The sequence below is a fragment of the Heterodontus francisci genome, chromosome 13, assembly GCF_036365525.1.
Source record: "Heterodontus francisci isolate sHetFra1 chromosome 13, sHetFra1.hap1, whole genome shotgun sequence".
NCBI classification, from domain to species: domain Eukaryota; kingdom Metazoa; phylum Chordata; class Chondrichthyes; order Heterodontiformes; family Heterodontidae; genus Heterodontus; species Heterodontus francisci.
The window spans coordinates 110,916,361-110,931,021 of record NC_090383.1 but is presented as its reverse complement, the minus strand read 5'-3'; the positions used below and the strand labels follow the sequence as shown (position 1 = coordinate 110,931,021).

At 44.7% G+C, this 14,661-nt stretch overlaps 1 protein-coding gene across 2 annotated transcripts in view; it reads left to right on the top strand.

The window, feature by feature from the left end:
- kif26ba (kinesin family member 26Ba) overlaps positions 1–8,293 on the top strand; it is a 527,333-nt gene extending 519,040 nt beyond the window's left edge. Inside the window, exons 13-15 of one of the 2 annotated variants that reach the window (XM_068045423.1) lie at positions 4,724–4,920; positions 5,719–5,875; positions 7,864–8,293. In XM_068045423.1, coding sequence (XP_067901524.1) covers positions 4,724–4,920; positions 5,719–5,875; positions 7,864–8,012 — 503 coding nt within the window. In that variant the 3' untranslated portion in view covers positions 8,013–8,293. Of the gene's footprint in view, positions 1–4,723; positions 4,921–5,718; positions 5,876–6,100; positions 6,185–7,863 lie in introns of those variants that run through there. The other variant, XM_068045424.1, reaches the window with a different exon arrangement.
- The last annotated feature ends 6,368 nt before the right edge of the window (positions 8,294–14,661 follow it).

The following is a 14,661-nucleotide window of genomic DNA, read 5'->3' as shown; positions in this document are numbered from 1 at the left end:
TGAGTGTTGTTGAATTAGATCCTGGTCCATAGGCCGGCACAAATATTCTCCATTTTCATCATGAACAAGCTGCAGTAATGACACGTGTGTTATCTCCCGACAGCAGGTGGGTTTCTGCATCTTTGAAGAGAGTACAGAGGTGTTTAATCTAATTGTGCATACCAGTTCAACTGAACTCTGACCTTCTGAAGAGGCAGTGGTTGGTGCTGGGCGGTGGGTGAAGATTACACACTGTGAACCCTTTGCATTACAATGGCAGTCTAACGTTATCATCTTCTGCTCCCATTTTCATCCCTTTTATTTACACCATACTTCCATCTAGTTCTTTTGTCACATATTTCGTGTCATTTTATTCCAACCATTAAGTACTGCTGAGGTGGTCGCAGGTTGCCAGTAAAGATTCCAACCTGATTGGCAGTTATGTTCCACAATTGTGATCTTTTACGTTCTTTGGGAATCACAAGAAAAATTAGACATATCAATTTAAAATGATCTTTAGCATCTTGTAGCACCTTCACAGGCCCTGTTAGTGAAGGGGAAGGCCATTGGGTGTCTTCGTAGCTGTAGACAATAACCCAATGCCTTGTCACAACAGTAGCTTATCCTGGTATCTGCCTGATGTGGAACATCTATGATATGAGTGCCAACCCTTTGCAAAACGACCACAACTCATGGCTGAGGGAGGGCTGCACTGTCGGTGGTGCCACCTTTCTGATGAGATGTTAAACCAAGACCACATCTGCCCTCAGATGGAGGTCCCACAGCACTGTTTTGAATGACAGTAGGGGAGTTATCCCCAGTGTCCTGGCCAATATTTAGCCCTCATCCAACACCAGAAAACAGATTATCCGGTCATTATCACATTGCTGATTGTGGGAGCTTGCTATGTACAAATTGGCTGCTCTGTTTCCTACATTACAGCAGTGACGATACTTCAGAAAATACATCACTGGCTGTAATGCGCTTTGGGGCATCCTGAAATCATGATAGGCGCTATATAAATGCAAGTGTTTGTTCTGAACAATGGCTTAACGGTTCATCTGTATCCCATGTTGTAATGATATACCGATCAACACTTTAACTAGGTTTAATGAGTGGCGTAGAGTTAACAACAGTGTAGATTATACATGGTCAGTAGTGGAAATAATGGGCCACATGGCCTTTTCCTGTTCTCTACCGCTGTTCTAATAAGATGGCAGAGTGACAATCGATTGTGATTAAAAATGAATAGATTGTACCAGTGTTCTTGCCTGCTTGACAGATGGTATCTGTATTTAACTGTTATGTACACAGTTCTATTGTGTATTCAAATGGCTTTTCAGTTGTTCAGCTGAAGGTTAATGAGCTGTGGTTTATGCTCAAAACTTCTTTTTAATTGAGTCTTTAGCCAACTATTTCCAAAAAGTTGGGTTCAAAGCAAACCCTTTAGGTTTTGTGAAGTCTTGCAGCATTTGAGTCCTGGGGAGAGATTATTTTGTAATTAACTAAATTTGCATAGTAAATTATGTCTAATTAGAATAATTCATTAATCCATTATCCCTAATGGCATGACTGTTCTTCTGTTCAAGTTTCATAAAGATAAGGCTAGCAATTTCTCAGTGTTATAAGAGAAAATTTAGCAGCTAAGTTACATATACAGATGAGAGTGCACTTGGATGACCTGTTAATATGTTCTTTCGAGGAGGATGATAATTTATAGCTTCTTGGTTTGGCTGATACAAATTCTTACGTTATTGCTGGTGTCATGCAGGCCCCCACCTGCCAAGAATGAGGCACATTGGTTTTGTCATATGAACTCTTAATCTCTCGTAATCCTGCATTTCTTTCCTTTGCTTTATTTTGCTTTTTGTCCATGATTTGACATCAAATTAATTATTCTAGCTGGCACTTCATGGTTCTGACTCTGCGCTGCTCATTAACGATTCTTCAGTCTGATTGGTTAAGGAGATACACATCACACAGGTACGAGGTCCCCTGTATAGCTGAAATGGCTCTCTAAATTACAGCAAGTTCCAGTGCAAAAGCCCATAAAAAGTCTGTGGGCAAGTGCAAGTGTAGTGAGCGGCTGACGTAGCTGACAGCAAAACCTGGGCCATTATGATGTGACACTGAGAATGCTGACCCCCGCTTTCCCCATTCATCTCCCCCCACATATTTTAAGTAGCTCAAACCCTTTCCAGACAGGTTTGCAGCACAGATCCACCAGAAATTAAAGGGTTAAATTATGTGGCCGGGTTGCATAAACTTGGCATGTCTTCCCTTGAGTACAGAAGATTGAGGGGTGATCTATTTGAGACACCGTATATTACTGAAAGGATTTGATAGGGTAGATAAAGAGAAACAGTTTCTCTGGCTGGGGAAATCCGGAATATGGGAACATTGTGTTAAAATTAGAGCTAGACCATTTAGGAGGGAAATCAGGAAACACTTTTCCACACAAAAGCTAAGGGAATTCTGGAACCCTCTCCCCCAAAAGACTGTGGTTGCTGGAGGTCAGTTGGAGCTTTCAAGACAGATCAATAGATTTTTTGTGACGTGAGATGCAGATTAGACCCGATTTAATCAAATGACGGAATAGGCCTGAGGGGCTGAATGGCCTCACATTCGTTCTAATGGATGCAGTGCAACAATATTACCCGTCCACATGATGTTTTACTGAATCAGCGGGAAGGCCCTGTTGCTGCTCACTACACTTTGTGCCGAATTAGCAGCAGCAAAACTGAAAAGGTGGCCAGTTTTTCCTGCTGTGACTTGGGGCTGTGGTCAGCAGGCTCACACTGTGTCAGATTGTTAGGCTGTGTGAACTGAGGAGGTATCACAGACTCGAATTCCATTGTTTTCTCATCTTTTTGCTTTTCTTGAGCCAACCTGTGGTCCATCAGAAGGTAAGCCTGGTCCACCTAACTACCTTTGCTGCTTGAGGTGATGTGACTCAAGTGCACGGGAATCCTCACTCATCCCCACATTGCTATGTGTTAGACAGAATGTGGGAACGGTCCAGTTCCAAAGTGCTTTGTTTTAGCCATGCTCTTAATTCACTTCTTGAATGGGCCCTGGGCCTAAATATTATTGTTTCAGGAGGCTTTGATTTTCTCTGGTAACACATTGGTTAATAAGATTCTTTTCAATGCGGCGTTGAAAGCAGTCAAAAAATTTGTGGGAATGTGTTAACCTGAAGAAATTAAAGCCCAAACACACATACTGCGAATGCTGGAAAATCTGCAATGAAAGCAGAAAATGCTGGAAATTATCAGCGGATCTGGCTGCACCTGTGTCGAGAAACACAGAGTTAACATTTCATGCCGATGACCTTTTTTACAGAAGCGATCAACCGGAGACGTTGGGCTGAATTTTCCTGACGCCGTGGAGGCAGAAACAGGAGCAAAATCAAAATATAGCAAGTTGGGTAGCCGACCTGACGCGTGCCAGCCTCCGAGCATCTTCCTGCTAGTTAGGCCCATTAAGGGCCAATTGAGGGAAACATGATGGCGCCGCCAAGGTCATACCGATAGCAGTCGGCACCATGCCCCCTCTCCGCCGAGGCCTGAGCCCATCATTTGACGGGAGGCTGGCCAGGGGGCCTCCTGTCAATCACGCCAGCACTGACCTGCTGGGATGCAATAGACACAGCCAGGGGCCTAGGCCATCCTGTGGAGAGGGCCCCCCTCCACATGGCACGACAGCTGTAGCCATGTGTGAGTTTTAATTTCAGCACAATGCTGCATTTTGAGGCACCCTCACAGTATCCTGCCTGCCTCAACAGTGCCCACCTCTCCCAGTGGAGCTGCCGGCTGTTGTCCCTCCTATTGGGCCTGCCACTTCCCTGGTCTGCCCGCTGTCCTTATTTGGACGGGGCTTCGGGAGACAGTTTCTCAGGTGACTGCCTCCCGGAAGATCATGACTGACGTCCTGCCACAGCTATTTCCGGGTTCCTGACCCGGAATTGAGGCCGATGTCTGGATCATGGCCCAACCCGGAAAATCCAGTCCATTAACTCTGCTTCTCTCTCCACAGATGCTGCCAGACCTGCTGAGTATTTCCAGCACTTTCTGTTTTTAAATAAAACCCAAATGTGTCATCATATAATGTAGTGGAACCAAGACCTCTTCTATGCTGCCCCTTACTCACTGTCCCCCCCTCCCCTACCCCACACACACATCTGCGATGATGCATGATGAGGCTTGCATGGACTGTGACTGAGATTGTTTTTCAAGAGTTAGAGTTAAAAGTGCTTCTCATTCGGAGCTGTTAAGTTATTAGAGGGCAGTGAATGTGGACATAACGCAGTCAAGCAAGAAATAGCTAAGCTCCTGATTCCACATTAGAGGCATAGCAGGGCAAAGAGATGAGGGACCTTCACAGACCTTTACACCACTGGACCCGAACATTTGCTTGGGAATATCCTACAGCTTCATCTTCAGGCTGTAATATCTATCAAATATTGAGTTGACAGCCCACACAACATCATCATTGCTTCATGCAGATTGTCAAAGCAGAGACCAAGGCACAAATCCATGCAGTAATAGCAACGTTTAGCTTTGGCATCATTATATCAGGCTGTATATAAGCACCCTTTTTGTTTGCTTGCAAGCATGATGTTGATGACCCATGAGCTTTACACCAAGACCTGTGTAAAAGACATCGAACAGCAATGTTGACGAGCAATGTTAAGGTACCCGGCTCCTAACAGACCTCATTTTACCCATCTATCTCCTGTTTTCAGGTTCCCAGAGACGGCGTCTCCTCCCTAGCCTGTCTCCCGATGCAGCGTCTTCAGCCCGAAAACCAGTCAACAGCTCTGGGGTTCGCTGGGTTGACCTGCGACCTGTGCAGAGGGGGATGACAGAACCGTTTGAGATCAAGGTCTATGAGATAGATGATGTCGAACGGCTGCAGAGGAGGCGGGCAGCAGACAGCAAGGTTTGTAGACTTTCTAAAGATGAACTTAAGCACCATCTCTGTTATGGCTACAATACCATACCCTGTCTAATGCTTCTAATTCTGCAGTGTTCTCTTGAATGCTTCATGTGTTCACATCCATACCACACAATCCTAACTCAAAATTTTTAGGGCAATCATAATTCCTCCTTCTTGTGGCATGTTCTTTAGATTCATGTCTTTTTTTTAACCTTTCCTACCTACCTTGTTCATCATTATCTTGTTTTCCCTTCCTCCATACTACAGTACATTAAACTCTCTCCACAGAACTAGCTACTTACCCAGTGCAGAGGTTGGCCTCACCACTCCTTCAAGAGATGTGCATCCATCCTGTCCAGACCATACCTACCAAGAATTGTTCCACCATTCCAGGAATCTGAACCCTTTGCTCATACACCATCTCCTCACCACCTATTTACCCCCTTCACCTTATTATTCCCAGACTGATTAGCAGCATGGCACCAGTAGTGATCACTCCCTCAAAGACCGGCTCTTAAATCTATCTCGCAGTTTGTGAAATTCCCTTTACAAGACAGTGTGCCATCCTTTGTCCAGAATGTTGAACATACCACCAGGCAGTGATGGGATGTTCTGCTTGGGTTGAACAGGAGGAATTGAGGGAAAGCAATTGCTGTGTGCCTATTGTGCTCCTTAAATTGTACCTACATGCTAATTTATCTAGCAGTTGGCTCCATGGACCACACTGTGCTCTCCTAGCTGCAGATGAAGGTGAAATAAAACAGAATTCGGAAAAAAAAACTTTCATATTCTTCATTCTAGCTGCGGGGATTGGTGTGTTTCAACGCGAAACTGAAGATATTAGAGCATCGGCAGCAGAGGATCTCGGAGGTCAGAACCAAATATGACGTGCTGAAGAAGGAGCTCGAGGCCACCAAACAGCGACTGATGCTGGATCCGAGTAAATGGATCACGGAGTGTAAGTACCCTACTGCCCTTTGACCTTCCAGTTATAAGTATGTTCCTATGATCGTCAGTATTGGGAAGGCCAGAGATCTGGAAAGAGTGACTTCCTGGGGATTTTTTTTTTTGGGCAAAAAAGTATAATGATATAGATTGTAAACTCCTTGAGATGGAGAAGCCAGGGTGATGTACCAACAGTGAGGCACACACACACAGGCAGCTTGGCTTTTTTCCCCTACAGAATGCCACTAAAATTGAATAGGACCTGATGCATCTAAAAAGAACATAGGTCTAACCAAACCCCGTGCGTTTCCTACATTACAACAGTGAGTATACTTCAAAAGCACTTCATTGGCTGTAAAGTGCTTTGAGATGTCTGGTGGCCGTGAGAAGTGCTAAATAAATGCAATTTTTTTTTAATATTTTGTGAACTGTATTTTGTGAACGGCATCAGGTGGCAGGACTATATCTCCAACACAGAAGTCCTTGAAGCGGCCAACACCCCCAGCTTATACACACTACTGAGTCAGCGGCGCTTGAGATGGCTTGGCCATGTGAGCCGCATGGAAGATGGCAGGATCCCCAAAGACACATTGTACAGCGAGCTCGCCACTGGTATCAGACCCACCGGCCGTCCATGTCTCCGTTATAAAGACGACTGCAAACGCGACATGAAATCGTGTGACATTGATCACAAGTCGTGGGAGTCAGTTGCCAGCATTCGCCAGAGCTGGCGGGCAGCCATAAAGACAGGGCTAAATTGTGGCGAGTCGAAGAGACTTAGTAGTTGGCAGGAAAAAAGACAGAGGCGCAAGGGGAGAGCCAACTGTGTAACAGCCCCAACAAACAAATTTCTCTGCAGCACCTGTGGAAGAGCCTGTCACTCCAGAATTGGCCTTTATAGCCACTCCAGGCGCTGCTTCACAAACCACTGACCACCTCCAGGCGCGTATCCATTGTCTCTCGAGATAAGGAGGCCCAAAAGAATTAATATTTCTATATTTTTTAAAACATGCACAATGGCCTTATTTTTCAGATCAGCATTATTTTATTTTATTTATTTTTATTTAGAGATACAGCACGGAAACAGGCCCTTCGGCCCACCGAGTCTGTGCTGACCAAGAACCACCCATTTATACTAATCCTACATTAATCCCATATTCCCTACCACATCCCCACCATTCTCCTACAACCTACCTATACTAGGGGCAATTTATAATGGCCAATTTACCTATCAACCTGCAAGTCTTTGGCTGGAGGAGGAAACCGGAGCACCCGGCGGAAACCCACGCAGTCACAGGGACAACTTGCAAACTCTGCACAGGCAGTACCCAGAACTGAACCTCGGTTGTTGGAGCTGTGAGGCTGCGGTGCTACCCACTGTGCTGCCTCATTGTTTTCACACCATCAGGTTACCTGATGCTTTTAAGGAGAAACTAGCTAAGGACATGAGGAAAAGAAAGACCTTCCATTTACATAGCACCTTTCTCAACCTCAGGGTACCCCAAAATGCTTTACAGCCAATTAAGTCATTTGTTGACAGAAATGTGGCAGCCAAGTTGCGCACAGCAAGCTCCCACAAACAATGTGATTATGCCCAGAAAATCTGTTTTAGTGAGGCTGTTTGAGGCATTAAATATTGACTAGGGTATCAAAGAGAACTCCTGCTCTCCTTTGAATAGTGCCATGGGATCTTTTACATCCATCTCAGAGGGCAGACGGGGCTTTGGTTTACTGTCTTACCGAAAGCGGCGACTTCATTCAACTCTATGGTCTCTGGCTGATTGCCACCTATTACCCAGAGATGCTGACCTGCCTTAGTGTTTCTCCACTTGACATCAAATACATTAGCACACACCAGGAATTGAACCTGCAACATGCCTGTTCTTTATAGCTTAATATGACACAATGCAGTCACCACTGAATTATACACACACACACACACATATGATACAGACACGCATATATTATATATATATTATATGACCTGATCTCTTTTCCCAGTTGATCTGGATCAAGGTTTCGAGGTGGACTCTCTGGAATACCTGGAGGCCCTGGAGTGCGTCACCGAGCGACTGGAGCACCGTGTCAACTTCTGCAAAGCCCACCTCATGATGATCACGTGCTTCGACATCGCCTGCGGGAGGCGTTAAAGGGGCCGGACGAGCGAGCGCGCGGCAGAGGAGAAGAAAAAGAAAAAAAAAATAACACCCAAAGAAACCAGGAAGACGACAGATGGAGGCACGAAGTGTGGAGCACGTACGCGAAAAGAGTTTGCTTTCAACTGCGGAATGTATAGAGAGAGAAGGAAAAGAATCAGTGGAGGGGAGCGTGAGAATGTCCATTCTTTCGTCAGATTGTCAAAGCACTTTGAGGAACTTTGGTTATGTTGTAAATATGAATCGCTTGCTCCAGTTCCCCTTTATTCAGCAAGTTGGGTGGGTGGTGGTGGGTGGGGGGGAAATGAAGGGTTGTTACTGAGAAATTCCGAATGATATACAGAAGGACTACAAGTGCCTTGTAAACTTTATTATATTATAATTATCCAAAATCTTACATGGACTCATTCTTGTACAGTTGGTGCTAGATGATGAATATGTCACCGTACGGTTATAGAGGCAGTATCCATTTTGTAAACCAAACTCAAACTTACATGCCATTCCTAATCATGTGCACCAGCGTTCTCACCAAACCCGGAGGTGAAAAAAAAAATAGATTAAAACAGGGTGGGCGGGGAGAATGCTAGTGATATCACTTTCCTTGTGGGTCCACGGAAGAATATTTGGTAACATTTTGAACCAATTTTGAATGATAATACATGGTACTTTTTTTTATATAAAGGTTTGGCTGATAGTAAAGGGCAATGTGTGGAGTTGAGTTTTTAAAATCCAGTGGAGGTACATTGAACAAAAATAAAAGGATAATGTTTCAGTAAAGGATGAACTCAAGATTGTTTTCCTAGGTGTTTTAACTACTTGCTGTTTTTAAGTAACTTGTATCTATAGAGTAGGTCAGTAGTCAGGAAGCAGCACATTATTAAAGTGATTGTCTTTTACTAACAGTGAATGGGCCACTCAGAGTCACAATGGCACTTCTCAGGCAGACTCCTGCAAAGTCTCTTTGTAGAATTCAAGACCGGTTTGAAAGCACATGAACACTTCCTCTCCTGTTTGATTGTAGTCAGTGAGATAATCGGACAAGACACACACACAATAAATATAATCCTGCTTGTACTTCCATGCCTGTAACTAGCAAGTAATGCATGTTTTTTAATGTTACTGGATTAGCCTCTGTATCTCCTACACAGGCCATTCAGCCCCTCGAGCCTGCTCTGCCAACTCCATTTATCCGTCTTAGCTCCAGATCCCTAGTTACCCTTACCCAACAAACACAAGCAACATTGTACAATCTTGAAACCTCATTTAACAAAGATACAACTTAACCTTTTGTCAGGAGGCTGCAACTCAAAATCTCTGCTCACGGCAAAAGTCCTGCTAAAAGCAGCAACGTTGGTTGATACTCCAATCCAAATCTGCCCCCACTATGATACACTGCTTGGGGAATACCACATGCTGGGATAACAGTCGAGGTTTGGTTGAGATTTAGCCAAGCTGAGCCCTGGTGGAATGTGAGGGCTCGGGAAGACTGACTAATGGAATTGGCATCTGTCTAACTCTGGGCTGGACAATCTAGTATTTCATTGAGCTGCCCCTTAAATCTCTAAGGAGTAAACGGGACAGCAAAATGATTGTTTCTAAAATAAATGTCACTTTCAATTTTCCACATACTCTGTCAGGATGCTTAAATGTGAATTATTGATGTTCTTTAAGCAATTTGTTTTGTCATCAGCAAAGCAAACATCAGAATTCAGACCATCATCCTCAATCCCGTTCCTATCCCCATCCCCAGCACCACCCCCATCCCTATCTCAATTCCCATCCCTATCTCAATTCCGTCCCCATCCGTATCTCCATCTCCATCCCATCCCCATCCCTATCTCCATCTCCATCCCATCCCTATCTCCAACCCCATCCCTATCTCCAACCCCATCCCTATCTCCATCCCCATCCCTATCTCCACCCCATCCCTATCTCCATCCCATCCTCATCCCTATCTGTATCCCTATCCTATCTCCATCCCCAACCCTATCCCCATCCCCATTCCCATCCCTGTCTCCATCCTCATCCCTGTCTCCATCCTCATCCTTATCTTCATCCCCAACCCTCTCTCCATCCCCAACCCTATCTCCACCCCATCCTCATCTGTATCTTCATCCCCATCCCTATCTCCATTCTCATCCCTGCTGCCATGCTCATCCCTATCTCAATCCCATCCCCATCTCCATCCCCATCCCTACCTCCATCCCCATTCCCATCCATTCCTCCATCCCCATTCCCATCCATTCCTCCATCCCCATCACTCTCTCCATTCCCATCCCATCCCTATCTCCATCCCCATCTCCATTCTCATCCATACCTCCATCTTCATCCCCATCCCTATCTCCATTCCCATCCCCATCCCTATCTCTATCTCCATCCCCACCTCCATCCCCATCCGTATCTCCATCTCCGATCCCATTCCCATCCTTATCTTCATCCCTATCCCTACTCCATCCCCATCCCTATCTCCAACCCCATCCCTACCTCCAACCCCATCCCTACCTCCATCCCATCCCCATCCCCAACCCTATCTCCATCCACATCCCTACTTCCATCCCCATCCCCATCTCCATTCCCATCTCTGTCGCTATTTCCATCCCCATGACATTCCAACTCCCATCCAGTTATTAATTTGAGGGAAAAGTACCAACCTAAATCACCATGCACTCAAACATAAAACCAGCTTGTACCATTCCACCTGGACAGGGTGCCAGCTGTTAATTCTCATCAGCCTGTACAAGGCAAGAGGAACGCTGCAGAATATGAGAGGCCGCAGGGAAATAATCTTCACATTTAAGGATATCTATTCCTTTTCACTATTATGCAACAATGGAATACATAGGAAGAATTTTTGTTATACAATAAAGCAAATTAATGCAATAGTCACAGATAACTAAGATTGCTGGATTGAGGATAAAAGTTACAACTCAGTCTCGACATTAGACCAAACTTAATATGCCAAACAGGTCAGTAGGGTAACACACAACTCCATTCACTCTGGGTTCATCAGTTTTATTGTGGGTGATTATTTTATGGCCGTTTCGTTCCACAAGGAAAGCAATTCAAAGAGCAAACAAGGCTCTGAAGAAAACTAATCATTGCCAGAACTGGCCTCTGGGTCAAAGCGTTTCACACCTGTTCCTGGTCATAGCAAGGGCTTTTCCTAGGGACTCCCATGGCCCTTGGGCATTCATGCATCCAAATAATGAGCGAGACTGAGGTTCATGTTTATCTGCCCGAGAAGCACATTGCCTCTGTGTGGTCTTTCCCAAAGTTGTGCATTATATTTTGCGGATATTTGTCTCTTTATGGTGCTTGAGGCAGTTTCAGCTCTGAATGTTTGTATGTCGTCTCTCTCTCTTGACTAAAATTAATCCCACACTTGGAGCTGCTGCCAACTAACACGTCTTTGTCATGTTATGTATGAAGGACATAATTTATTTATAAACTCAGGATGCTCTTGTTTTATAAAGTTGCTTGTATTTTGTAATTTATTTACACATCACGATAAGAAGCTAACAAGTGCTATCTATGCATTGTTATGTACAGTCGCCTAATTCACATTGTTCTTCCTTTGTTCCGGCTTGGTTTCCTTTGCATTGTAATCTTGGACTTTACTTGTCAGAACAATTGAGGCTTGCTGTTTACCTAACCCCTTGTATAAAATGTGTACCATAGTCAAATATTGTAGCCTGGTATTGTGAATAAACATTATATTTTACATCCTGTTAAAAAAGTCACTCGCTTGTTGAAATGAGGCTCTCCAGAGTTTCCTGCATATGTGGGAACAGGTGGTGCAGGCTATAAATGTTGCCATCCACCGCATCTGTCTTGACACCTGACACGTTGCCTTACGTGCATGTCTTGCCATTTGGCCGCCCGTCTCGCAGTCTGACGCCCCTCATGCCATCTGGCGCACGTGCCTCAATGTCTGACATGCCCATCTCATGGCCTGCTGCACCCGTCTTGCTCTCTGACATGCCCGTCTCGCTGCCAACAGCTTTCATTATATTTCCCGGTATTTCTAATCGTGATACATTGCAGTGACCGTGGTGACGAATCAGAAAGAGACATGACCATTCTTTTCCAGCGATCTGACGTCATGTGGAGTGAGGTAATAAATAGTACCAGGGATGAGAAACTTCAGTTAAGTGGAAAGACTAGAGAAACTGGGGTTGTTCTGCTTAGAGCAGAGAGGGATAGGGGAAGATTAAACAGAGGTGTTCAAAATGATGATAGGTCTTGGTAAGCATAGATAGGGAGAAACTATTTCCATTTGCAGGAGGGTTGGTAACCAGAGGACATAAATCTAAGATCATTGGTAAAAGAACTAGAGGTGACATGAGGAGAATTGTTTTTACACAGCAAGTTATTGTGATCTGGAATTCACTGCCTGAAAGGGCAGTGGAAGCACATTCAATAGTAACTTTCAAAAGAGAATTGGCTAAATGTATGAGAAGGAAAAATTTGCAGGGCTATGGGGAAGGAGCAGAGGGAGGAGAACTAATTGGATAGCTCGTTCAAAGAGCCGGCACAGGCATGATGGGCTGAATGGCCTCCTTCTGTGTTGTAATATTCCGCAAATTCATTGAACAAGGCAGCAATGTAAAGACTTAAACTGGCTTCAGGTCGAAATAGGGCACTCCCCCACAGCACTGCACCCAATAGGCTGAGCTTTGCTCGGTGAAGTGGGTCAGGCAGCATCTGCTCAGTGTTACATTTTCTTGAACACAAGAACACAAGAACTAGGAGCAGGAGTAGACCATATGGCCCATTGAGCCTGCTCCGCCATTCAATACGATCATGGCTGGTCTTGGGCTTCAATTCCACTTTTCTGCCCGCTCCCCATATCCCTGCGAGACCAACAATCTGTTTATCCCAGGGTTTGCTGACCCTGATTTCTCACTACACACCAGCCCACTTTTAAGCTAATGCCATACGGGCACGTTTTTAAGGAAACTACTTCTGAGGAATAAACAGCGCATGTTGCAAGGCCCATTGCCTTTTACTCCCGAGTGGCAACAGCGTGAAAACAGGTGGCAATCGGTGAATTCACCGTTGCCATTGATTTCCACAGGGGCAGAACTATTATAATGAGCTGTTCAAGTGTTTCGATGAGGGCAAGAGGAAAATCCCCAGTATGTTATGGGGTATGTATGTAGAATTTCCTGGAACTTTGGCTCTGTAAAATGGGCCACGCCACGCAGTGTCCAGGAAATTCTGGAGTGACATCTTTTGACATGGACCTTCGCTGGAAATAAACATCATTGCCTATTACAGGCATTTAACAGAAACCCCTTCACATAAATACTGCTGAAAATATAACAGAAGAGTGTTGTCTAGTGACTACCTTGCTGCCACCTAGTTTTAGTATCAATATCTATGAGAGCAACAGTTGTGAAAGAAAAATATTTGTCACCTAGTCTCTGGTTTCCCTATATCAATGGTTTATTTTATTGATAGAGCAATGATCACTGTTTCTCTGAACATTCCTGCCTCACTGTTTAATACACTGTCCTCCTACCTGCTCAACCTCCTCTCTATATTGTTGCTGCATCTGCAATTTCTTCCTGGGGAGATGGTGGCATAGTGGTAGTGGCCACTGAACTAATAATCCAGAGGCCCAGGCTAATGCACTGGGGACATGGGTTCACCATGGAAGCTGGTGGAATTTAAATTCAATTAAATAATAATTTCAATTAATAAATAAAAATCTGGAAATGAAAGCTAGTCTCGGTAATGGTTCCATGAAACTAGCATCAATTATCATAAAAATCCATCTGGTTCATTAATGTCTTTCAGGGAAGGAAATCTGCTGCCCTTACCCAGTCTGTCCTACATGTGACTTCAGACTCACAGTAATGTGTTTGACTCTAAAATGCCCTCTGAAATGGTCACTCAGTTATCAAAGGCAATCAGGGATGGGGTATATCAGTGAGACTCACTAATTTCAGTCTCTCTGGTTCCACTGGGCAACAAAATGCCCACATCCCATGAAAGAATAAAAAAAAAATTACCAGGCCTCCTCTCGTGCTCTTTAAACCCTAGTGGCGTACTGCGCTTGGGACCTTGGCTTTCACCTCTGCTTCTCGGTACAAGCCTAGAAATATGAGTAAGGGAACAGGCCAGTGCAGTGCTAAGCCATCTAGAGCAGAGGGAATCTCCTCCCCCAGTTTCATTTCTGGTGGAAAAGTGTGCGTGGTGGGGGGGGGGGGTGTTTTTGGTAGGAACAGGACCTGCTGAAACTGTGATGCCTTCCACACACTATTATTGTCACACATGAACAGCCCTGGAGCAAGATACGAGAAGGCTGCCAGCTCCATTGGATTGAAGTACAATTGTCAACCCTCCAAGTTTGTCCTGGAGTCTCCAGGAATTCAAGATTAATCTCCAGGGCACTGCTGAGCACAATACGCAAGAGAAAATCATAGGGACATTTTTTAAAAATAATGCATTTGAACGCTTATTAATCATAAAAATATTGGGACAGAAAAGGCTGTTTGACAGGGCGGCGAGGTGGGAGGTCTTGTGATGAAACCTCCAAGGGTTCATCCCACCAGAGCTGATCATCCTAACCTGAACCCCAGCCAGATTCAGAACATTCGGTTCAGGAAGGGAGGAACTGGGAAGAATTGGTGAAATG